Source organism: Grampus griseus, assembly GCF_964374135.1.
Source record: "Grampus griseus genome assembly, chromosome: 2".
Lineage (NCBI taxonomy): Eukaryota > Metazoa > Chordata > Mammalia > Artiodactyla > Delphinidae > Grampus > Grampus griseus.
This window is the reverse complement of record NC_139018.1, coordinates 41,716,193-41,743,408: the sequence shown is the minus strand read 5'-3', so window position 1 is coordinate 41,743,408 and position 27,216 is coordinate 41,716,193. Positions and strand designations below refer to the sequence as shown.

General features: G+C 38.3%; 1 protein-coding gene across 1 annotated transcript in view; it reads right to left on the bottom strand.

Annotated features, from left to right (window-relative positions):
• The window catches only part of CCDC175 (coiled-coil domain containing 175), a gene marked incomplete at both ends in the record, with an annotated part of 75,147 nt that overhangs the window by 19,195 nt on the left and 28,736 nt on the right, over positions 1-27,216 (bottom strand). Inside the window, 7 exons of the mRNA XM_082649364.1 lie at positions 431-569; positions 6,006-6,137; positions 6,687-6,822; positions 14,240-14,311; positions 15,143-15,253; positions 17,434-17,570; positions 25,580-25,661. Of these exons, the coding sequence (XP_082505490.1) occupies positions 431-569; positions 6,006-6,137; positions 6,687-6,822; positions 14,240-14,311; positions 15,143-15,253; positions 17,434-17,570; positions 25,580-25,661 (809 nt within the window). The remainder of the gene's footprint in view (positions 1-430; positions 570-6,005; positions 6,138-6,686; positions 6,823-14,239; positions 14,312-15,142; positions 15,254-17,433; positions 17,571-25,579; positions 25,662-27,216) is intronic.

The following is a 27,216-nucleotide window of genomic DNA, read 5'->3' as shown; positions in this document are numbered from 1 at the left end:
TAGTGAAAAAAGTGTAAGGAGTACATACCTTATAAATGATTAAAGTCATAGCTAGAAAATGATTAAAGTCAAGCTGTAAATTCATGTTAAGAAACAAAAAATTTTCCACATGGCAGGAGATAAAGGAGTTGGTTCTACCTTTAGCAAGTACAGAGAGAAACCATATAATACAGTTGCTACTAATTCTTAATTTTAAACAGTTTTAAAAGAGAAAAGGAGGAATTTGACAAGAGTTAACAGTAAGATTGTGGTGCAGAGAAGAGGAAATTAATAGAAGAGGCAAAAACTAGAGAACAGAGAGTTAAAGGTCATGGGAGAAGTTGGGAGAATTTCACCACTGGCTTGTGACGAATGATCCACTTTGTGTTAGCAGACAACAGTGAAATCCTTACCTGGGCTTGAGTTCAATTACTAAGTGCTTCATATGTACCTGTAAGAGTATCAATGAGATTTTCAAACTGTCTGTTTTTGTCCATGTATTCTTCTTCTGCCACCTGAAGCTGTGGAAGACACTCGACTAGTTCACTTTCCTTTTCTTTGTTAATTTGTGTTTCCTCAGCGAATCTTTGCTTTAAAGACAGTAAAGCTGATTGTGAGTATGATTTTGGAGAATTCACACAGTATTCTAGAGTAGAAGGTAAGTTCTTTGGCGAGGAAAGTTCTGTCTGTCCTGGACTCCTCTTATCCTAAGGTGCATAGAAAGGTATCTGGCACATACTAGATATTTAATAAATATTTGTTGGCTGACTCACTGACTCTCTGGCAATCTATACTGTTAGGAGATTAAATTCACTGGGCTCTCCAAAGATCCTTTCAGTTCTATAGCTGTACTGCTATGGTTCTATTACTGCTACCTAATGTGTACCTCAAAAACATATTTGAGAAACTTTCTCTTGATTGATCATATTTTATGAAAAAGAACAAAACAAAACCAGGCAGAAAAACAAAGTATATACCAGCTCTAAGAAATGTGGATGTTAGTAAGAAAGGGAAGGGGGTAGAAATAAATGGATATGATACTACAATAAATGGGTTAAAAGTGCCGAAAGTAAAACATGAAAATGCCTGCGTATTTATTCAAACTCAGGTTTTATTTAGTTTCAAGTGGAATATGGTTGAATCTCTCTTAGAAAGTCAGGGTGGATTTAAAATAGCGACTAAGGCAAAGACAGCCAACTGACATTTACTATCCACTCTCCTGCCCTTCGATATCAGGACTCTTTGAGTTTTAGCTGAGCATATGGCTGCCAACTAGAGTGAGTTCTCAGCTTCCCTTGCAGGTGGGTGTGACCAATGAGTTTGTGAGCGGAAGTGGAGTGTGCCATTTCTGGGTCCTGCCCCTCAACAGGAAGGGGTATATGCCCCCTGGGTCCTTCCTCCTTCCCCTGGCTGGAAGAGGATGAGAATGGAAGCTGCCACTTGGACCCACAGATGTTAGTCTCATGCCGAGGGTGGCAGAGCTACCCTTCCAGCCCGCCACCCCTTCCCTTCAGCCTATACCGGGAAAGAGAAATAAATACCTCTCTTCTGTAATGACCATGTCAGAAGTATCTGAGTATCTGTCTTAAATAGATACTCAGACTCAAAGATTTAAACTGGCCATAATTGACCCAGTTTACTCTTAAAAACTTTTTTTATTTTTATCTAAGTTGCATACACACATAATTTAAAGGAAACCCTGAGGACCCGCAGAGCAATGCCAGACATGCTTCCCCAGTGGGAGATGCCCTCACAACATAGCCTACCAGAGGCTAGTTTCCATTGACCCCACCAAAGTGGTAAGTTAGTGCAAGAGAAGGAGATCCACAGGGGTAGATGTGAAGGACTCCCTGGCCTAGAAGCCCCATGTTTAAATTGGAACCAACATCTCTTGGGCATACCTTCTAGGTCTATACAAGGGACATGCCCATTTAAAAGAGGCACCAAATCCAGGAAAACCCAATGCTCTGGTTTCCCGCTAGTTATTCTCCTGGTCAAGATGCAGCATACTAATAAAGGGTTGTTCTATATAAGCAATGTTGCCTGATAATACAACTGATAATCCACCTTTATCAGGCTACGAGGGGAAGAGCCAGAAAGTTAAGCCAAGGTCGATTTCCTAGTAAAGGTAGAGGATTGTTAACCCTTTAGTACACATCTTGCTTATGTTCACCGCATTCTGGCATCTCTTTGATAGAGCACCTTGCTCGCACCCTAATTAATACAGTGATATGCTGTCCCATTCCAAATTACCATTAGAATCCTTATGAATAATACAGAAAGACAAAAACATACATAAAACATCGTAATATAAAAATATTACTATGCAGAATCAGGAGTAAATTCTCCAGACTGCAGTATTAAGAAACGCATATCTATACTATATTCTGTAAAAAAAGAATGGCCTGGGGGGATAAGGAGGCATGTGAATGCATTAATTCATTCCCATTGCCTGCACAAGGCTGAAGCTGCCAGCAGCACCCTGACAAGAAACCACGCTCTTCTTTATGCTAGGAGTGAGGGTTTGGGTATCAGCTGCTGCTGCAGCTCAGGCAAGGTGGTGTTTGCTGGCTCAGCTTCTTGGAGTTGGGTGACCTGTCAGGCCCACAGCTTCTTCAGATCATTCAAATCTCCCCTCAGCTTCCCTGAGTCCTGAGCCACGTGCATACGTAGCCCAGTGACGAAAGGCTCCGGCTTCTGCTGCAATTTTGGGGCGTTGAAGCCTTGGAAAGGAGAGTGGTCAATGCAGGTACCAGTCCAAGCTCATGAGTTCCACTCATCCTGCGACTTCCAGTTTGACCTTGCTTTCTCCACTTCCTGTCCATCTTTCCTTCCGAACTGCCTACCCTGCTGCCTTTGGGCCCCGGCTCCAGATATAAAGCTAAAAGACTCACTAGACTACATAAGGAGCTCCCACAATGGCAGAAGGTCAAATCCTCTAATAAACCCCTTTCCTGGTAGCTCTGTTTCTCTGACTGAACCTTGCCAGACACAGGGCTGAAGGACCCAGCAGATCCAACCGTGATCAATGTGTCAGTGCTAGATCAGAGTGATGCAGAAGGCTTTGCAAGCTCTGACAGGAACATTGTAGTGGAGGCCCCTGGGTATCGGAGCCAAGTCTACAGAAGAATTAGTCACAGCACCGCCTAGAAGAAAACACCTCTCAAGATTTGGAAGTTTACATTCTGAACCAGTGACTAATATTCAGGGCTCTTTTCCTTGGGAATGCAGTGGGCCTTCTCACTATTAAACCTAATGATTTTGCTCCCCCTCCCTGTGAATTTGGCTCTGTCAGTCCAGAGATCTTACTACTGGTGAGAAGAATGATTCTATCAAGGGTACAATAATGGTTCCATAAACCAAAATCTGAGGGTGGTTCCTCTCCAATTTGGGCTCCTCATGCCACTGAACTAAAGGCAGAAATGGGATTCCAATGTGCCCAGGGTTGCTGATGATGATTTTCAAGGGGAAAAGGGATTTATAATAATGGCGCACAGGCTGCCATCTGTCTATGACTTTGTGTAAATGAGGCAGAGGTGGACAGAGTCCTGCAGGGAGCACACAGCCTGGCAAGCAGACTGTCTGCAGAAATTTTCTCATCTGCAGCCTTATACTTCTAATTTACTTACTTTGCCTAATTTCATTGTATAAGCTTGAATGCAATGTTAAATGGTGTCCTTGTCTTATTCCTGACTCTAAGAGGATTGCCTTCATTCGTTTACCATTAAGTACGACTGGTAACCTCCGTCAGCTCTATTTCAAAAAACGTCTGAGATGCTGACTACTTCCAACCACCTCCTCAGTTATCATTCTGGTTCAAGCTACTTGAACCACCTGGTGTATTGCTCTAGCTTGCTAATTGGTCTTCCTGCATCCACCAGTGCTTTCCTAAATTCTGCTCAACATAGCAGCTAGAGTGATCCTATTTAAATGAAAATCAGATTATTTCAGAATAAATAATCTTCACTCAGAACCTACTACTGGCTTCCCAGCCCATGCAGAGTGAAAGACAAAGTTCTCACAAGGTGTGGCAAGCCTGGGGATGCCCCTTTTAGATCTACCCTCAAGGAAGAATTCACTGTCCTGTGGCAAGGAGTGTGGTTAGCTGACAGCCTCCAGTGTGGTTGGCTCCTTCAGAGTGGCCTTGGCTATCTAGCCAAGACCATGTTCTTTGAGGGGTGGCTTCCAACTAACTGTGTGAGCGAAGAGATGGTACAAGGGTATAGCCATTTCTGCCCAAGGCAGGCCTCTTCTAATGGATGATCCTTGCTCTGGAGTTCCCCAGAGAGTTTGCAGTTTACATAATGGTCCCTGCCCAGTCCTTTCATAGGCATTACACCCTAATAAACCTTTGCACTCCTAATTCCATGTCAGCATCTGCTTCTGGAAGATGAGTCCCTAGAACCTCCAGCACTCTCCCCCATCTCTGCTGCAGCCACACTGCCTCCTTGTCAGTCCGCAAATAGGACAGTCCTGTGTCAGAACCTGCATGCTCAGCATGTCCTCTGCTTGCAGCCACCTTCGCCAGATATCTGCACATCACACTTCCTCATAGCCTTTGGGGCTATACCCTTCCCTGATTCCCTGTTTAAAATGGCACACAGACCGCATCACACACACTCACCCTATCCCACTTCCCTGTTTTATTTTCTCTAGAGCATTCATCACCACTGAATATATTACATGTTCTACTGTTTATCTTGTTATTTTCAATCTCCCCCACCCCACTAGAATGTAAGCTTCATAAGGCTTCTGTTTCTTTCCCCCTTTTTAAAAATTTCTGTTTTTCAGCATCTAGAAAAATACTGGGTACCCACACATGCTACAACCAATGGAGAAATGCTTTCCGCCTTGCTTCTTCCTTCTGTTCCTTCTAATTTTGTATAGGTTTGTGCAATGCTTTCTTTCCCTGGTTTGTTCCCTGAGTTGTGCCAGTTCCCATTTCCCCTCTTCCTGTTTCTGGCCATCCCTTTCTGACGTCTCTTCCCTGAGTTCCTGTATTTCCATATTGCTAATCTTCCTTGGCACTTCTATGAAATTATTTTTTTCTGAACTCATGGAGGGATGTTGAGTCACAGTTTTCAACACCATTTCCAGCACCATTTTTCTGAGTGCTCTTCATTTGATGGAAAGTTTCATTGCCCCTTCACTTGTTTTTCTCATAGTATTTTTGTGTGGAAGACATATCTGCTTCTTTTTTGCTATTTACATCAGAAAGAATTGGCTTTTTCTGGGACCAGTTATCTGCAGAGGGTTTCTGCAGGATGTGGCAGGGTGTGTGTGGTGGGAGGAAGAGTGGGCTTGGACCAGGGTAAGATCTAAACTTTGAAGTGTAAGGACTCCCTACTCCCTTGCCTTCAAATAAAGCTTCTCTTTGGGGTAGTCAGGCCTTCTTTTCCCTCTTCAAACTGAATCAAGTTGAGGAAGTCTTCTGCTACCATCTCTTTTCTCCTCAGCTACTCTTCCAATGGTGGTCTCCAAGAAACATGGCCTTGTCTATCAAGGTAACACCATCACCTTGAAAAGGTTTGTTTTCTGCTGTGTTTCCAGAGACCTAGCCACTCTGGGCCCCTTGGGTCCTTGCAGTGACTTTTCTCTCCACTTCCCCCATCATCCATGCTCTATTCTACCTCAGGTCAGCCCTTGGCAGTTCCCAGGTCAGTGCCATGCCCTGTCTTTAAGGAGGACTTCTGAGATTGGCCTCCTTGGTCTCCCTCACCCTTCATTACTCTCTCCAGCCTCTCCTGTTCCAGCTCTTCATGGTTTTATCCAACACTCTACCTGTCTCCATGGATTTTGCCAGCACTTCCACAAAACTTGGAGTGTGTGATTTTTTTTTTAACTGAAAACATATTTCTTGTTGTTCTATTTCTTTTTTAGAAAAAGAAGAAAGATTCATAATTTAATTGTAGCCTTGTTTATACTAGAAGATTTACTTTACTTCTAACTGATTAAAATAGCATGAAATACACCCTCCCCTGCATATCACCATCTAAAATTATTCTTAGAAGTAAAATAAAATTTACCTCATACTCGCTCAACTCTTGAATTAACTCTTTTTCTTTGGCAACAAATTCCTCTTCCTCTTGTTTTAATTCTAATGTAAGTTGTTCGATCTGTGCCAAAAACTCATTGACCTCATTTTCTCTAAAACTGGTCTAATTAGGGGAAATAAATGAGGATTTATCATTTGTTTTGTATCAGTCAGCATTAAATTTTCAAACAGCCAGGTAAATTAATATTTCTGTGCATGAGACTTGGCTCTGATTTCAGGTTATATTATTTCTCAGTAACCACTGAGGAGGATCTTTTTTTCCCTCCAGAGATTAATTTCTTCACCAAACAATAGCTATAAATGACTTGAGGAAATGGGGAATGGGAATAGTAGGGGATGGAGGGTAGGCACAGGATGAATATAGGAGCTAAATAAATGATGTTTAGTCTCCTTATTTTTAGATAGTTTCCCTAAACACTATCTTCAAGTTTCAGTTACATGCTTCAAAAGCATATTCTGGACAGAACTGCTACTTTGCTAAATTCCTATAGTTAATACAGAGCAATTGTCTACATTTCTCAAGGAAGTTACATAATTCACTCTAAACATGAAATCAGCAGAAAGCAAAATACCTTTTAATAAGGTAAGGTTTAATGAAATATTGAAGAATTACTGACATGCAATATAGGGAGTAAATACTAAGTTCCTTTACCTCTTGTAATAATTTACTGCGTCTAAGTTCAGCATCCTGAATTTTCTCTAAAATTTCTTGTATTTCAGTCCTTATCTTGTTGGTCCAACGTGCATGTTTTTTTAGCAAACAAGCTATTTTCCACTGAGTTATAATACTAGAGATTAGAACAAAAAGAATTATCATCAGGCTGACATCACAGTTTACTGAAAAGATGAAGGAATTCAAAACAAAACAAATCCTACTATGATTATATAAAATTGTTCGTGCTATTGATGTTGTAGACTAGACATATTAGCTGAAAAAATAAGATAAAACATTAACTGCCTCAATGCCATCTCTGCAAGTTGCTGCACATTAAGTTGTGTCAGTACATCTAACAGGACAGTGGACAAACCACACTTTACCTAGAGCTTGCCTCCTCTAGGTAAAGGATAGAAATGGGGAAGGCTCAGGGGTGTTGGAAAAAGAAGAGTCCCAGACAGAAATAGTAAAAGAATTACCTAAACTACTCAAAGTGCTAGTAAGAAATTTCAAGCTTCTAGGTTCTCAAATTTTTCTCTCCACTCTAACATAAAAAAGCTATATAACCAGAGAAGAGTAAAAATGTGCAACTGGAGTCTTAAAAATAATATTATAATAATGACAACAATAATAAAATATAGCTATGTTTCTGCAAGTGCTTTCTAGGTGTCAGGCACTGAGCTACATACTGTACATCGATCATCTCATTTACCATTCACAACAACCTTACAAGGCGGGTGCTACTATCATTCCTCACTTTATAGGGATGGGAGCAGAGAGATTATTAAATAACTTAGCCCCGGTCACAGAGCCAATAAGAGGCAGAGCAAACAAAGTAGTCCATCTGTAGAGCCTGTGTACTTAACCACTCTCCTCTGTCCCTGCACATCACCTTCCTTACTGGTGTAAAGAGGCATTGCACACCTTGGCAATTTTACTCTTTGGTGACTTGCCATGATTAGAATGAAAAACTCTGTTTCTGTTTAATGCCAAAAAAATAAAACTAACAAACACATCTAGATCCAAGAAAACTCACAATTTAATTTGGGAAAATAATTTCCTTGGACTCTAGCAAGCACTCTGACATCCTTCCAACTTTGGGGCACTGTTAATTAAGATAACATATACTGAGATTGGTTCAAGATGGCAGAGTAGAAGGACATGCACTCACTCCCTCTTGTGAGAGCACCGGAATCACAATTAACTGCTGAACAATCATCAGCAGGAAGACACTGGAACTCACCAAAAAAGATACCCCACATCAAAGACAAAGGAGAAGCCACAATGAGACAGTAGGAGGGGCGCAATCAAATAAAATCAAATCCCATAACCATTGGGTGCGTGACTCACAAACTGGAGAACAATTACACTACAGAAGTCCACCCACTGGAGTGAAGGTTCTGAGCCCCACGTCAGGCTTCCCAACCTGGGGATATGGCAATGGGAGGAGGAATTCCTAGAGAATCCAACTTTGAAGACGAGTGGGATTTGATTACAGGACTTCAACAGGACTGGAGGAAACAGAGACTGCACTGTTGAAGGGCACACACAAACAAGTGTGCACATCAGGACTCAGGGGAAAGAAGCAGTGACCCCATAGGAGACTGAATCAGACCCACCTGCTAGTGTTGGAGGGTCTCCTCCAGAGGTGGGGGAGGGATGTGGCTCACTGCAGGGACAAGGACAATGGCAGCAGAAGTTCTAGGAAGTACTCCTTGGTGTGAGCCCTCCCAGAGTCCACCATTAGCCCAACCAAAGAGCCTGCAGGCTCAGGTGCTGGGTCACCTCAGGCCAAACAACCAACAGGGAGGGAACTCAGCCCCACCATCAGCAGACAAGGGGATTAAAGTTTTACTGAGCTCTGCCCACCAGAGCAACAGCCAGCTCTACCCACCACCAGTCCCTCCCATCAGGAAGTTTGCACAAGCCTCTTAGATAGCCTCTCCACCAGAGGACAGACAGCAGAAACAAGAAGAACTACAATCCTGAAGTCTGTGGAAAGAAAACCACATTCACAGAAAGACAGACAAAATGAAAAGGCAGGGCTTCCCTGGTGGCGCAGTGGTTGAGAGTCCACCTGCCGATGCAAGGTACATGGGTTCATGCCCCGGTCTGGGAGGATCCCATATGCTGCGGAACGGCTGGGCCCGAGAGCCGTGGCCACTGAGCCTGCGCGTCCAGAGCCTGTGCTCTGCAATGGGAGAGGCCACAACAGTGAGAGGCCCACGTACCGCAAAAAAAAAAAAAAAAGAAAAGGCAGAGGACTATGCACCAGATGAAGGAACAAGATAAAACTCAAGAAAAACAACTAAACAAAGTGGAGATAGGCAACCTTCCAAAAAAGAATTCAGAATAATGATAGTGAAGATGATCCAGAACCTTGGAAAAAGAATGGAGGCAAAGATTGAGAAGATGCAAGAAATGTTTAACAAAGACTTAGAAGAATTAAACAAAAAACACCTAGAAGAATTAAAGAACAAACAAACAGAGATGAACAATACAATAACTGAAATGAAAAATACACTAAAAGGAATCAATAGCAGAATAACTGAGACAGAAGAACAGACAAGTGACCTGGACGACAGAATGGTGGAATTCACTGCCACGGAACAGAATAGAGAAAGAAGAATGAAAAGAAATAAAGACAGCCTAAGAGACCTCTGGGACAACATTAAATGCAACATTCACATTACAGGGGTCCCAGAACGAGAAGAGAGAGAGGAAGGACCTGAGAAAATATTTGAAGAGATTATAGTTGAAAACTTCCCAAACATGGGAAAGGAAATAGCCACCCAAGTACAGGAAGCACAGAGTCCCAGGCAGGATAAACCCAAGTGAAACACACTGAGACACATAGTAATCAAATTGACAGAAATTAAAGACAAAGAAAAACTATTAAAAGCAACAAGGGAAAAAGGACAAATAACATATAAGGGAAGTCCCATAAGGTTAACAGCTGATTTCTCAGAAGAAACTACAAGCCAGAAGGGAGTGGCATGATATACTTAAAGTGATGAAAGCGAAGAACGTACAACCAAGATTAATCTACCTGGCAAGGATCACATTCAGATTCAATAGAGATATCAAAAGCTTTACAGACAAGCAAAAGCTAAGAGAATTCAGCACCACCAAACCAGCTCTACAACAAATGCTAAAGGAACTTCTCTAAGTGGGAGAAGAAAAAGACCTACAAAAATAAACCCAAAACAATTAAGAAAATGGTAATAGGAACATACATATCAATAATTACCTTAAATGTGAATGGATTAAATGCTCCAACCAAAAGACACAGGGTCACTGAATGGACACAAAAACAAGACCCATATATATGCTGTCTACAAGAGGCCCACTTCAGACCTAGGGACACATACAGACTGAAAGTGAGGGGATAGAAAAAGATATTCCATGCAAATGGAAATCAAAAGAAAGCTGGAGAAACAATACTCATATCAGATAAAACAGACTTTAAAATAAAGAATGTTACAAGAGACAAGGAAGGACACTACATAATGATCAAGTGATCCATCCAAGAAAACATAATCATTATAAATATATATGCACCAACATAGAAGCACCTCAATACATAAGGCCATGCTAAGAGCTATAAAAGAGGAAATTGACAATAACACAGTAATAGTGGGGGACTTTAACACCTCACTTACACCAATGGACACAACATGGACACATCATCCAGACAGAAAATTAATAAGGAAACAGAAGCTTTAAATGACACAACAGACCAGAGAGATTTCATTGATATTTATAGGACATTCCATCCAAAAACAGCAGATTACACTTTCTTTTCAAGTGCACAAAGAACATTCTCCAGGATAGATCACATCTTGGATCACAAATCAAGCCTCAGTAAACATAAGAAAATTGAAATCATATCAAGCATCTTTTCTGACCACAATGTTATGAGATTAAAATCAATTACAGGGAAAAAAACATAAAGAACACAAACACATGGAGGCTAAATAATACGTTACTAAATAACCAAGGGATCACTGAAGAAATCAAAGAGGAAATCAAAAAATACCTAGAGATAAATGACAACAAAAACACAATGATCCAAAACCTATGGGATGCAGAAAAATCAGTTCTAAGAGGGAAGTTTATAGCAACACAATCCTACCTCAAGAAACAAGAAACATCTCAAATAAACAAACTAACCTTACACCTAAAGGAACTAGAGAACGCAGAACAAACAAAACCCAAAGTTAGTAGAAGGAAAGAAATCATAAAGATCAGAGCAGAAATAAATGAAATAGAGACAAAGAAAACAATAGCAAAGATCAATAAAACTAAAAGCTGGTTCTTTGAGAAGATACACAAAATTGATAAACCTTTAGCCAGACTCATCAAGAAAAAGAAGGAGAGGACTCAAATCAATAAAATTAGAAATGAAAAAGGAGAAGTTACAATGGACATCGCAGAAATACAAAGCATCCTAAGAGACTACTACAAGCAACTCTATGCCAATAAAATGGATGACCTGGAAGAAATTCTTAGAAAGGTATAACCTTCCAAGACTGAACCAGGAAGAGATAGAAAATATGAACAGACCAAGTAATGAAATTGAAACTGTGATTTAAAATCTTACAACAAACAAAAGCCCAGGACCAGATGGCTTCACAGGTGAATTCTATAAAGCATTTAGACAAGAGCTAACACCCATCTGTCTCAAACTCTTCCAAAAAACTGCAGAGGAAGGAACACTCTCAAATTCATTCTACAAGGCCACTATCACCCTGATACCAAAACCAGACAAAGATACTACAAAAAGAGAAAATTACAGACCAATATCACTGATGAATATAGATGCAAAAATCCTCAAGAAAATACTAGCAAACAGAATCCAACAACACATTAAAAGGATCATACACCATGATCAAGTGGGAATTATCCCAGGGATGCAAGGATTCTTCAATATAGGCAAATCAATCAATGTGATACACCATATTAGCAAATTGAAGAAAAACCATATGACCATCTCAAAAGATGCAGAAAAAGCTTTTGACAAAATGCATCACCCATTTATGATAAGAACTCCCCAGAAAGTGGGCATAGAGGGAACCTACCTCAACATAATAAAGGCCATATACAACAAACCCACAGCAAACATCATTCTCATTGGTGAAAAACTGAAAGCATTTCCTCTAAGATCAGGGACAAGACAAGGATGTCCACTGTCATCACTATTATTCAACATAGTTTTGGAAGTCCTAGCCACAGCAATCAGAGAAGAAAAAGAAATAAAAGGAATACAAATTGGAAAAGAAGAAGTAAAATTGTCACTGTTTGCAGATGCCATGGTACTATACATAGAGAATCCTAAAGATGTCACGAGAAAACTACTAGAGCTAATCAATGGATTTGGTAAAGTTGCAGGACGCAGAATTAATGCACAGAAATCTCTTGCATTCCTATATGCTAACAACAAGGTATCAGAAAGAGAAAGTAAGGAAACAATACCATTCACCATTGCAACAAAAAGAATAAAATACTTAGGAATGAACCTACCTAAGGAAGTAAAATACCTGTACTCAGAAAACTATAAGATACTGATGAAAGAAATCAAAGATGACACAAACAGATGGAGAGATATACCATGTTCTTGGATTGGAAGAATCAATATTGTGAAAATGACTATACTACCCAAAGCAATCTACAGATTCAATGCAATCCCTAGCAAACTAGCAATGGCATTTTTTTACAGAACTAGAATAAAAAATCTTAAAATTTGTATGGCGACACAAAAGACCCTGAATAGCCAAAGCGATCCTGAGGGAAAAAAACGGAGCTGGAGGAACCAGACTCCCTGTCTTCAGACTATACTACAAAGCTACAGTAATCAAGACAATATTGTACTGGCACAAAAACAGAAATACAGATCAATGGAACCGGATAGAAAACCCAGAGATAAATCCAAATACCTGGTCAGCTAATCTATGACAAAGGAGGCAAGGATATACAATGGAGAAAAGACAGTCTCTTAAATAAGTGGTGCTGGGAAAACTGGACAGCTACATGTGAAAGAATGAAATTATAACACTCCCTAACACCATACACAATAATAAACTCAAAATGGCTTAAAGACCTAAATGGAAGACCGGACACTATAAAACTCTTAGAGGAAAACAGGAAGAACACTCTTTTTTTTTTTTTTTGCGGTACGCGGGCCTCTCACTGTTGCGGCCTCTCCCGTTGTAGAGCACAGGCTCCAGGCGCGCAGGTTCAGCGGCCATGGCTCATGGGCCTAGCCGCTCCATGGCATGTGGGATCTTCCCGGACCGGGGCACGAACCCGTGTCCCCTGCATCGGCAGGCAGACTCTCAACCACTGCACCACCAGGGAAGCCCCAGGAAGAACACTCTTTGACATAAATCACAGCAAGATCTTTTTTGACCCACCTCCTAGAGTAATGGAAATAAAAACAAGAATAAACAAATGGGACCTAATGAAACTTCAAAGCTTTTGCACAGCAAAGGAAACTATAAACAAGAAAAGAAGGCAACTCTCAGAATGGGAGAAAATATTTGCAAATGAATCAATGGACAAAAGATTAATCTCCAAACTATATAAACAGCTCATGCAGCTCAATATTAAAGAAACACACAACCCAATCCAAAAATGGGCAGAAGACCTAAATAGACATTTCTCCCAAGAAGACATACAGATGGCCAAGAAGCACATGAAAAGCTGCTCAACGTCACTAATTATTAGAGAAATGCAAATCAAAACTACAATGAGGTATCGCCTCACACCAGTTAGAATGGGCATCATCAGAAAATCTACAAACAACAAATGCTGGAGAGGGTGTGGAGAAAAGGGAACCCTCTTGGTCTGTTGGTGGGAATGTAAATTGATACAGCCACTATGGAGAACAGTATGGAGGTTCCTTAAAAAACTGAAAATAGAATTACCATATGACCCAGTAATCCCACTACTGGGCATATACCGACAGAAAACCATAATTCAAAAAGACACATGCACCCCAATGTTCATTGAAGCACTATTTACAATAGCCAGGTCATGGAAGCAACCTAAATGCCCATCAACAGACGAATGGATAAAGAAGATGTGGTACATATGTACAATGGACAGACAAATGGATAAAGAAGATATGGAACATATACACAGTGGAATATTACTTAGTCATAAAAAGGAATGAAACTGGGTCATTTGTAGAGATGTGGATGGACCTAGAGACTGTCATACAGAGTGAAGTAAGTCAGAAAGAGAAAAACAAATATTGAATATTAACATATATATGTGAAATCTAGAAAAACGGTACAGATGAACTGGTTTGCAAGGCAGAAATAGAGACACAAATGTAAAGAATAAACGTATGGACACCAAGGGGGGAAAGCTGAGGGGGTGTGCGGGGGGTGGGATGAATTTGGAGATTGGGATTGAAATAAATACAGTAATATGTATAAAATACATAACTAATAAGGACCTGCTGTATAAAAATATAAATAAATAAAATTAAATTTTAAAAAGATAACATATACTACTTATAATATAAATGAGTTTTCTTTTTTTACCATCTCTGAAGTTTTCTTTCCAGGTTATCGTTCAGGACTTTTATTTGTTTCCGATATGCTTCCTTTGTTGCTCTAAAAACAAGAAAAATACATTGGATTTTGCATTTGTGGGAGCTGTTAAAATGTATAGTAGACTGTATGTATAATTCACATGCACAATAAGGCTACCATCTAATTGGGAGACAAAACAAACCTTGTGAAACAACAGATTTTATTGGCAGACTAATGGAAAGACAATTACAATTTTTGCAAGTGTAAACTGATTTTGCAAGTATTCCAGCCAAGGATAGAGAAGAACGGATTTTGGCGAGGCAGTTGAGGAAAGGTTATTAGAGGATAATGTTTAATAGAGGGAGGAACATGGATTGCCAGAATGGAGGTGCAATCTCACCAAGGAAAGGACATCATCCTATGCAAAGAAACAGAGGAAAGGAGCAGCAAGTCAGGACTCTTGTGACTAAGGCAAACTTGCTGCATACAGAGGACATGAAGGGAAATAACACTGACATAGGAAGGGTTAAGGTCAACAAATTGGTGAGGAACTCTGGGTTCTAGACTGAGTTCTGATTTACTGCCATGTATAATTTAGAAAGCCAATAAATATTCTTGAATTAGGGATAAGTGGTAACTAAGGATAGAAGATGTGCTTGTGAATCTGGGATGAAGGGGAATGTGAAGGCTGTAACAGAGGTATTAGACACAGCTTATGTACAACTCAGTGCCTGTCTATCCTTTCAGTGAAAGATTCGATGATAATGACTTTTCCAGACTGTAAAAGAGAGCCAATTATGAACCTCCTTTTCTATAGTATATTAGAAATTGGCATAGATTTGTTGCTACCATTTATTAAAAAGATAAATGTAGAGGAATGAAGATTAAAATTTTCAAAGGCAACAAACATACCGATGAAGCTCATTGAGTCTGATAAGTCCTTCTTCCATATTTCTGATGTCTACTTTTCTTTTTGATAGGAAGTTTTCTTTCTGAGATATAAATGCCAGTTGTTTCTGATTTCTACCATGAAAAAACAGAGTAATCATATATTTAAGGTTGAAATAATCATTTTTAACTCCTCAGCATAAGAAAATATGCAACCACAAACAAGAATTTAAAAAGTAGTTTGGAAAGTTTAGTTCATGAACTGTTTATCAAATAAATTAGTAAAAATAGAAACAAAGTCTTTTTGCTAGTGGTGGCTAAATTTATGAAAATCTCTAAGCCATGAAAGGAACATTAACTGCAATAGTAACCATAAAAGCACAAGAACAATTCTATAGTATTTTATCATGCTGAGTGGGTGTGTCTCTTTTAATGAATTTATCAGTTCTGTTATGTTATTTTGTAAAAGGTGAAGGAATCAATCAGACCGACTTTGGATAGTGGTCTACCTCTTCCTAGTAGTGTGACCTTGAAAAGAGACTTCACCTGTGGATGAGTCTCAGTTTCCCCATCCATAAAGTGGGGATCACAATACCTATCTCACTGGTTTTAAGGATTAACCGAGATGTGAAGTGACAACACCAGTGGGTGGCACTCATGAGGCATTTTGTAAAGAGTGGTTATTTTTCATCTCTAACTTACAGAGAAAATAATGGGAAGTTTATGATTTTGTTCAAATTTCTAGACATTGATAGGAATGTGCTTGTAACAGGAAGTACTTTATCTAAGTGTCTCATCTTCTTCAAAACTGCTATGGACTGAATTGTGTCCCCCCACAAATTCATATGCTGAAGCCCTAGGCCCCAGTGAGATAGTATTTGAAGATGGGGCCTTTGGGAGGTGATTAGATTTATATGAGGTCATGAGGATGGAGTCCTCATGGTGAGATTAGTGCCCTCATAAGCAGAGACACCAGACAGCTCTCTCTCTTTTGCGCTCTCTCTCTCTCTCTTTCCCCTCTATGAGGACATAGCAAGAAGGTGGTTGGCCATCTGCAAGTCAGGAAGAGAGCTCTCACCAGAACCTGACCATGCTGGCACCCTGATTTCAGATGTCCAGCCTCCAGAACTATGAGAAATCAATTTCTGTTGTTTAAGCCTCCTGGTCTATGGTAATTTGTTATGGTAGCCCAAGCTGAAGAAGACACAAACCAACAACAGTAGTAAATGTTTTATTGTTACAATTATTTGTCATCAGCACATTTTGTGATTCAAACTGATAACTTAGTATGGATCTGAGGAAAGTTTTTGCCTGAAGAATACTATTAGTAGGCTATTCAATTGGATGATACAAAATGATTGCAATAACTCTCTGCATCCTAAATGCTGCAACAGTGACCATAAATTCAGCTTCACATAAGTGGGCCTGGACACCATAATTACACTTCCATGTGATTTAACTTTGAGTGTAGTAATGTATTACTACTTACATAACTCATACTTGCAAGATGTTATTCTGTAATACTCATCAGGAAAACACTGGTGAAAGCCCACTACCTGCTAAGCAATGGACAAGATCCTGAAGATACAGTGCTGAGTAAGACAGAGCAACTGCTCTGATCTGTTCATAGTTCAGTGGGACAAAGGGATTTGTACCCAGCTGACAACAATGCAGTGACTGATAAAAAGGAATGACCTCAGAGGGATGTTCCAGAGGATCATTGTGGTGAGAGGGAGGTGGATAAGTTAGGAGTGGTAAAACAGAAAGTGGGAAGAACTTATGAGAGGCAAGCCAAACCAAAGAAGCTAAAAGGGGTGAAAAGAGTGGAGTTGGAGAGGAGGATAGGATATTTTTGAGAAATATTTGGGAGGTGAAATTGACAAGCCTTGGTGCTTGAATGGAGTCCTAGTAAAAGATAGGGGTTTCCTTGAATAATTTCCCAGTCTCTGGGTTAGGGGATTGTGTCAATGACAAAACCTTTTTCTGAGAAAGGAAATGTAGGTGCAAAGCCAGTTTCTGATGAAGGTAGATCTCATAGTTTCTCTAGGCAGTCTCATGGGGTAAAAGCATGATTATTCTTTCAAGAGTCTGATTTAGAAGTAAAAATAATAGATTTGGCGTTTATGGATTTGATCTGACCCATATGAGGAAAGCATTATTCAGTATATATAGAGGCGCATTAGGAGTGTATTTACAATTGGGTAAAGAACATTTCATTGTTATCAATAGATTTTAAACTAGGATAAGCTTAAGTGGAGAAGTAACCCATAACTAAAGCATGTTGAGTCATGTATGGATTATGGATAGAAACATACTCAGAATAAATTTTCTGTTTCTGCATAAAAACTTTATCCTCCTCATTTAGGACAATCTTATATTGTCTCGAAACAGTATGCAGTTTCTCTCGTAGATCTTTGTTCTTGAAATGACATTTGTGTAGCTTTGCAGCCATCTAGAAAAAAAAGGAATTGAAGTAGAGGATTTGTTTCACGGCTCTTTCGGTGGGCAACTCTCTAGAGCACTGGGTATATTATTTAACATACAATGACTATGCCTTAAATGTTGAGTGATCTAATTCTATATCAAATATGTAACTGTACGTTTTGGGGCCTCTTCCATAAATTATGACAAATGTGTAGAAAGGTAGTAAACACTGATGCCATAAAGTAAAGTAATAAACCATAGTAAAGTAGTAAACCATAAAGTAATAATTGATATTAAAATAAGAATTGGGATTAATAAACTGGGATCATTCAACAAGATCTGTATGTCCTTTTCCCAGAAAATAAACTACACCAGGGAAAAGAAAATGTAACATCCATAGGAACTCTTGTTCAAAACCTCTTTGACTGGATATCATGCTTAACTTTTGTTAAATATTTCTATTCAAGGACAAAAGATAGTACCCATTAGTGTTCTGAATGAGGTGAGAACTTTGTGCTTGGATGTCTCTACTGAATTGCTTCAAATGAGGTAAGAAAATTAGGTTAGGTAGGAATGGTGGGCTAAGGATCACTAAAATAGATGGATGAAAAGAGTTCTTAAAAGTGTTGCAGAGGGGCTTCCCTGGTGGCGCAATGGTTAAGAATCTGCCTGCCAATGCAGGGAACATGGGTTTGAGCCCTAGTCCGGGAAGATCCCACACGCCGCAGAGCAACCAAGCCCTTGCGCCACAACTACTGAGCCTGCACTCTAGAGCCCACAAGCCACAACTACTTCCACAACTTCTACAACTACTGAAGCCCGTGTGCCTAAAGCCCGTGCTCCGCAACAAGAGAAGCCACTGCAATGAGAAGCCTGCGCACCACAATGAAGAGTAGCCCTCACTCGCCACAACTAGAGAAAGCCCGCGCATAGCAACAAAGACCCAACGTAGCCAAAAATAAATAAAATAAATAAATTTATTTAAAAAAAATTGTTGCAGAACTAACAAGATAATGAGGAATTAGTAAGCCTAATTCTACAAGAAAGTAAGAATCCAGACTGGTAAACCTAGCACTGAAAACTCCTTTTACTCTGAGGACATTTACTGATATAGAAGAAGCCACTTGGAATCTGAGATTTGGTTCTCTTACATGACAAGGGGGACAAAAGTCAACACTTAAGAGCTTATCCAGGTGTTATGCCTGATAAACCTCCTGCCACATTAGTCTGGGATTCCAGAGAGCTTCACCCTCTGAAGAAGAGTGAATTAGAAGCTAACAAGCTATGGTCCAGCCTGACTTAGATCACCAGGGAACCTAAAGGTGGATTAAGGAGGTTTGGGACTGTTAACATCCCAGGTATCTGACAGAAGTGAATGAAATCTGTTCCTGAGAAATACACTGTCATCCTAGACCTCAAATTGTTTCTACAAACACCTTTTCTGAAATACAATGTCCAGTGTACAGTTTTCCAACAGAAGGAAACAAGACAGCATGAACAAAAATTGGCAGAAACAACAGATGACAGAACCAGTCCTACAAAAATACCAGGTATTGGAAATAGACACTGAAATATAAAAATACTGTATTTATTATGATCAAAGAATACTAGACATGCTTGAAAAATATGGCAAGGAATTGGAAAAAATAAAGAGCAACAAAGCAGATTTGAAAATTACCAGTTGAAAAATACAACAACCAAAATTAAGAATTGAAATAAGACCATTCTGCCCAGAATGCAGCAGGGGTAGACAAAAAGTAGAAAATAGAGAAGAGCGAGTAAGATACAGACAGGATATTTTATTAGTACAAATAAGTGTGTTCATATAACTGGAGTCTCAGAAAAACAAGAAAAAGCATGGGACAAAAGAAATATGTGAACAGATAATGGCTAAGAATTTTGCAGAACTTACAAAATACAGCAACTCACGGATTTAAGATGCCCAATAAATCCCAAGCAGGATAAATAAAAAGAAAAACTTGGACATATCATAGTGAAATTGAATAACTAGGTCAAAGGGAACAAAAAAGACCTAAGATAAATGAAAGACATGCTGTGTTCATGGATTGGAAACTTCAATATTGTTAAAACATAAAATCCTCCCCAAATTGATCTATAGATTTAATTCAACCCCAATCAAAATCCAAACAGGCTTTTGGGCAGGACTTGACAGACTGAAATTCAAAGGGCCAAGAATAATGGAAGCAATCTTGTAGAAGAACAAAGTTAAAGGATTTTTACTACTAACTATAAAGGCTTATTTTAAAGCTACTAATTAAGAGTGCATGGTTTTAATGTGAGAAGAGATTAAGTCCAAATGAATAAAATAGATGCTACAGATTCACACATATACTTATAATATATTTATGATCCACAGTTGATTTATGACAAAAGTGCCACTGAAATATAGTGGAGGAAAGTACCATCTTTCCATTTAACAGTGCTAGTTAATTGGACAATCTTATGTGAAAGTATGAATCTGGACTACCATTTCACAGAACACACACACACACACACACACACACACACACACACACACACACATTCCAGACAGCTTGCAGTACTTAACATGAAAAAGCAAACACTAAAACTTCTACAAGATCACGTAGGAGAATATCCTCAAGACATAGGACATGAAAAGCATAAGCCAAAAAGGAAAAGATTGATAAACTATACTTCATTAAAATTAATAAACTACATTTATCAAAAGATAGATATGTACACGAAGACTGTACACTTACAGTAAATATTCTGTTCTGTATATGTGTAATATTTCATAATAAAAGTTAAAGTTAGAATAGAATTTTGTGTCATTATTGAACTTGCCTCCTATAACTCACGAGAATTAAGATTGGATGTCAGGAAGAGTTCAGTTTTTATCCAACACTTATTTGTGGTCTTTTTGACGATAGCCATTCTGACAGGTGTGAGGTGATATCTCATTGTGGATTTGATTTGCATTTCCTTGATGATTGGTGATGTTGAGAATCTTTTCATGTGCTTGTTTGCCATCTGTATGTCTTTGGAAATATGTGTATTCAGATCCTCTGCCCATTGTTTAATCAGGTTGTTTTTTAGATGTTGAGTTGTATGAGTTCTTTGCATATTTTGAATATTAACCCCATGTCAGATATATTGTTTGCCAATATTTTCTCCCATTCAGTAGGCTGTCTTTTCGTTTTGTTAATAGTTTTCTTTGCTGTGCAAAAGCCTTTTAGTTTGATGTAGTCCCATTTGTTTATTTTTGCTTTTGTTGCTATTGCCTGAGGAGACATACTCAATAAAAATAACTAAGACTGTTGTCAAAGAGTGTACTGCCTATGTTTTCTTCTATGAGTTTTATGATTTCAGGTTTTACATCTAAGTCTTTAACCCATTTTGAGTTGATTTTTGTATATGATGTGAGGAAGTAGTCCAATTTGATTCTTTTGCGTGTTGCTATCCAGTTTTCCCAACATTATTTATTAGAAAGGCTATCTTTTCCCCATTGTATATTCTTGCCTTCTTTGTCATAGATTAATAAACTATATATGCAGGTTTAGTTCTGTGCTCTCTATTCTGTTTCATGATCTATGTGTCTGTTTCTGTGCCAGTACCATACCATTTTCATTACTGTAGCTTTGTAGTATAGTTTGAAATCAGAACGTGTAATACCTCCAGCTTTGTTCTTCTTCCTCAAGATTGTTTTGGCTATTCAGGGTATTTTGTGTTTTGGTAAAAATTTTAGAATTATTTGTTCCAATTTTGTGAAAAATATCACTGGAATTTTAATAGGGATTGGATTGAATCTGTAGATTGTCTTGGGGAATATGGTTATTTTAACAATTTTAATTCTCCCAATGGTAAAATATATATCTTTCCATTTGTGTCATATTCAATTTTTTCATTACTGTCTTATAGTTTTCCAAGTACAGGTCTTTTACCTCCTTAGTTAGATTTACTCTTAGATATTTTATTCTTTTGAATCAATTATAAATGGAATTGTTTCCTTAATTCCTCTTTCTGATAGTTTGTCATTAGTGTATAGAAATGCAACAGATTTCTGTATATTAATTTTGTATGCTGCAACTTTACTGAATTCACTGATGAGCTCTAGTGGTTTTTTGTTTTGGTGGTGGCTCTGGGATTTTCTATGTATAGTATCATGTCATCTGTAAACATTGACAGTTTTACTTCTTCCTTTTCCACTTGGATTCTTTTTCTTGTCTGAAAAAGACTGTGGCTAGGATTTCTAATACTATGTTGAATAAAAGGGGTGACAGTGGGCAGCCTTATCCTGTTCTTGATTGTAGAAGAAATACTTTCAACTTTTGACCTTTGAGTATGATTTTAGCTATAAGCTTGTTGTATATGGCCTCTATTATGTTGAGGTATGTTCCCTCTACACCCACTTTATTGAGTTTTTTTTCATAAATGGGTGCTGAATTTTGTCAAAAGCTTTTTCTGATCTATCAAAATAATCATATGATTTTTTAAAATTTTTATTTATTTATTGTTTATTTATTTTTGGCTGCACTGGGTTGCTGTGTGTGGAGCACAGAAACTTTCTCTGGTTGTGGCAAGCAGGGGCTACTCTTCATTGCAGTGCACAGGCTTCTCACTGCACTGGCTTCTCTTGTTGTGGAGCACAGGCTCTAGGCACTCAGCCTTCAGTAGTTGTGGCACATGGCCTCAGTAGTTGTGGCTCGTGGGCTCTAGAGCGCAGGCTCAGTAATTGTGGCACATTGGCTTAGTTGCTCTGTGGCATGTGGGATTTTCCCAGACCAGGCCTTGCACCCATGTCCCCTGCACTGGCAGGCGGATTCTTAACCACTGCACCACCCGGGAAGTCCCAATCATATGATTTTTATTTTCAATTTATTAAAGTGGTATATCACACTGATTGATTTGCAGATACTGAACTATCCTTGCATCCCTGGGATAAATCTTGCTTGAGCATAGTGTATGATCCTGTTAGTGCATTATTGAATTCAGTGTGCTAATATATATATATATTTTTTGCGGTACGTGGGCCTCTCACTGTGGCGGCCTCTCCCGTTACGAAGCACAGGCTCCGGATGCGCAGGCTCAGTGGCCATGGCACATGGGCCCAGCCGCTCCGCGGCATATTGGATCCTCCCGGACCAGGGCACGAACCCCTGCCCCCTGCATCGGCAGGCAGACTCTCAACCACTGTGCCACCAGGGAAGCCCCAGTATGTTAATATTTGTTGAGGATTTTTGCAACTATGCTCATCAGTAATTTTGGCCTGTAATATTCTCTTTTTTGTGGTGTCTTTGTCCGGTTTTGGTATCAGGGTGATGCTGGACTCATAAAACGGGTTCTTAAATTTTGGGGGAAGAGTTTAAGAAGGATAGGCATTAACTCTTCTTTAAATGTTTGGTAGAATTTACCTGTGAACCTGTCCAATCCTGGACTTTCTTCATTGACAGTTTTTTTTTTTTTTTCTGATTCATTTTCATTACTGGTAATTGGTCTGTTCATATTTTATATTTCTTCCTGATTCAGTCTTGGGAAATTGTACATTTCTAGGAATTTATTCACTTCTTCTAGGTTTTCCATTTTATTGACATATTATTGTTTGTAGTAATCTCTTATGATCCTTTGTATTCCTGTGGTGTAGGTTGGAATTTCACTTCTGATTTTATTGATTTGGGCCCTCTCTCTTTTCTTCTTGATTAGTCTAAATAAAAGTTTATCAATTTTGCTTATCTTTTCAAAGAACAATCTCTTAGTTTCATTGATCTTTTCTATTGTTTTATTTTTAAGTCTCTATTTCATTTATTTCTGCTCCGGTCCTTATTATTTTTTTCCTCTTACTTTGTTTTGTTTGTTCTTATTTTTCTAGTTCCTTTAGATGTAAGGTTAGGTTGTTTGTTTGAGATCTTCCTTCTTTCTGAAGTAGGCCTGTATCACTATAAACTTCCCTCTTAGAACTGTTTTTGCTGTGTCCCATATATTTTGAATCATTGTGTTTCCATTTTCATTTGTCTCCAGGTATTTTTAAATTTCCTCTCTGATTTCTTCAGTGACCCATTGGTTGTTTAGTAGCATATTGTTTAGCTTCCATGTGTTTGTGTTTTTTGCAGGGTTTTGTTTTGGTTTGGTTTTGGTAGTTGATTTCTAGTCTTATACACTGTGGTCAGAAAAGATGCTTGATATGATTTCAATTTCTTAAACTTGTAGACTCTTGTTTGTGTCCTAGCATATGATCTACCTTACAGAATGTTCCATGTGCACCTGAAAATAATGTGTATTCTGCTGCTTTCGGAAGGAAAGCTCTCTCTATATATATCTGTTGATTCCATTGGTCTAATGTGTCACTTAAAGCCATTGTTTCCTTATTGGTATTCTGTCTGGATGATCTGTCCATTGATGTAAGTGAGGTGTTAAAATCCTCTACTATTATTATGTTACCATCAATTTCACCCTTTATATTTGTTAATATTTGCTTTATGTATTTAGGTGCTTCTATGTTGGGTGCATATATGTTTACAATTGTTATTTCTTGTTGGATTGATCCATTTCTCAGTCTATAATATCCTTCTTTGTCTCTCGTTACAGTCTTTGCTCTAAAGTCTATTTGTCTGATATAAGCATTGCTATCCCAGCTTTCTTTTTGTTTTCATTTGCACTGAACACCTGTTTCATGCCCTTTCAGTCTGTGTGTGTCTTAGATCTGAAGCTAGTCCCTTATAGACAGCAAATATAGAGAGTTTTTCTTTTTTTAAATCTGTCAGCCACTCTATGTCTTTTGATTGGAGTATTTAGTCCATTTACATTTAAAGCAATTATTAATAGATATGTACTTATTAACATTTTGTTGGCTGTTTTCTGGTTGTTTTGGTAGTTCTTTTTTGTTCATTTCTTCTTCTTTTGTTCTCTTCCTTTGTGATTTGATTACTGTCTTTACTGTTATGTTTGGATTCATTTCTCTCTTATTTGTATGCATCTATTATAAATTTTTGGTCTGTAGTTACCATGAAGTATATATATAACAACTTTTTTATATATGTGATTAAGTTGATGATCTTAAGTTTGAACACATTCTAACAACCCTGCATTTTTATGCGCCCCCACCACATTTAATGTTTTTGATATCACATTGTCCATCTTTTTGTTTTTTGTATCCCTTAACTACTTATTGTGGATATAGATGATTTTACTACTTTTGTCTTTTGACATTCCCACTAGCTTTTATAAGTAGTTGACCTTTACTCTATGTTTGCCTTTACCAATGAGATTTTTCCTTTCATAATTTTCATGTTTCTAGCTGTGGTCTTTTCTTTTCCATTTAGAGAAGTCCCTTTTATGTTTCTTGTAAAGTAGGTTTAGTACTACTGAACTCTTTTAGCTTTTGTTTGTCTGTAAAACTCTTTATCTCTCATTGAAATCTGAATGATAGCCTTGCCAGGTAGAGTATTGGTTGTAGGTTTTTTTCTTTTCATCACTTTAAATATATCATGCCACTTTTTTCTGACCTAAAAAGTTTCTGCTAAAAAGTCAGCTGATAGTTTTATTGGAGTTCCCTTGTACACAGCCAGTCACCTTTCCTTTGCTGCTTTTAAGATTCTTTATCTTTAATTTTTTCCATTTTAATTACAATGTGTCTTGGTGTGGTCCTCTTTGGGTTCATCTTGTTTGGGAATCTCTATGCTTCTTGGACTTAGATCTGTTTTCTTTCTCAGGTTAGGGAAGTTTTCAGCTACTATTTCTTCAATTATGTTCTCTGCCCCTTTCTCTCTCTCTTCTTTCTGGGACCCCTATAATGTGAATATTAATACACTGATGTTGTCCCAGAGGTCTCTTAAACTATCCTCATTTTTTGAAAATTCTTTTTTCTGCTCAGCTTAGGTGATTTTCACTATTCTCTTCCAGTTTTCTGATCAAATCTTTAAATCAATTACTGTGAATGATCATGATTATTATTAGTTAATGAAAATGCTACTTTTGGAAAATTTCACATTTTTCACATATACTTAAAATGTTAACTAAAAATTAATTATAATCTTAAAGCCATCATTTCTGTCTTCCTACCTGTTTTATCTTCAGCAATAATTCTTTTTTTTCAAAATTAGATTCATCATCCAGTTTTTCCTTGTTATTCCTAAAGAAAAGCCTATGAACAAAGGAAGCCAAATAAATTCCTATTAGGACATGTTTTCCAGCAAAGCCACATTTACTTATGACATCAGAAACTTCCAGTCTCCATCTCCCTATACAATATATTTATTTACAATTCATTAAAATAAACAAAATTTTTACTCTTTTGAATTGATGTATTAATATTTCATTTATTTATATATTAATTTAAGAAGCAATTTTTGAACACCTACACTCTGGGAGATACAGCACAAAGTCTCTACCCTCATGGAAATTACACTCTAGTGGAGTAGACAGACTATAAGAAAGTTATCAAAAAATATATATATATTTCAGATAGTGTTAAATGCTCCAAAGATCACAAAGTAGGGTAAAGGATAGAGAAATCCTGAGAGTGAGGATGGTACTGTAGACAGGTGATTAGGGAACATCTCTTGGGATAACTTGTGAAAGACCTGAAGGATGAGAAGGAGCCAGATATTTGAAGATCTTAAGGAACAGCTTTTCATATAGAAGGAACAGCAGGTGATAATATCCTGAGATAGGAACAAGCTTGGTGTATTGAATATTTGATGAAGACAGGAGTGTGAGAAGGCTGGAGAGTTAGACACAGCCCAGATCATATAGGGTCTTGAGGACAAGGTAGAAGTTCAGATTTTATTTTGAAGGGAACCAGGGGAGGATTTTTTAAGGAAAGGAGTGACATGAACTGATTCACATCTTGTAAAAATGACTCTGGCTACTTAGTAGAGAAAGACAATAGTATAGGAAGATAGACTACGTAGAAGTCTATGGCAGTGGTCCAGAAGAGATAATGGTGGCTCAGATTAAGGTTGTAGTGGTGAAGCTGGTGAGAAACAGCTGGACTCAGGATATATTTTAAAGATGAAGGCAACAGGACATGCTTTGGATTTGGCTGGAGTTAGAGTTGGGTTAGGGTTAGGTTAGTTGGTTAGCTGGGTTAGGGTTAGGTAGCAAGGAAAACAGGAATGGTGGATGACTCCTAGTTTTTTGGCTGGAGTAACTAGGTAAATAGTGATATGGAAGACTAAAGAAAGAGCTATTTCAAGGAGATGGGAAATTAAGAATTCTGTTTAGGACATGTATATTTGAGATATCCTCCAAGTGGAAAGGTCAAATAAGCTGTAGACTATATGCAGTTAGAGGTCAGGGTTGGATATATAGATATGGAAGTCACTGGGGTACAGAAAGTATGAGACTGAATGAAATCACATATGGAGAGTATGAGTAGAGAATAGAGAACAGTGAAGGGCTGATAACTCCTAAATTTAGAGACAAAAAGAAGAACTGGAACAAGTAAAGGGTCCTGAGAAGAAGCAGTGTAGTAAATGAAATAAGAGAATGTGAAGTTTGGGAAGCCAAGTGAAGAAAGTATATCAAGAAGATGGAAGTGAACATCTGTGTCAAATTCTATAACGAATTTTAAAACTTTGAGGAATAGATCAGATTACTAAAATTTGGCAGGATGAAAATCTTTGGTAACCTTGACAATTTTGAAACCATGTCAGTCCTTTTTAAAAAGCATCTATAATTTTTATAGCCTCTTGCAC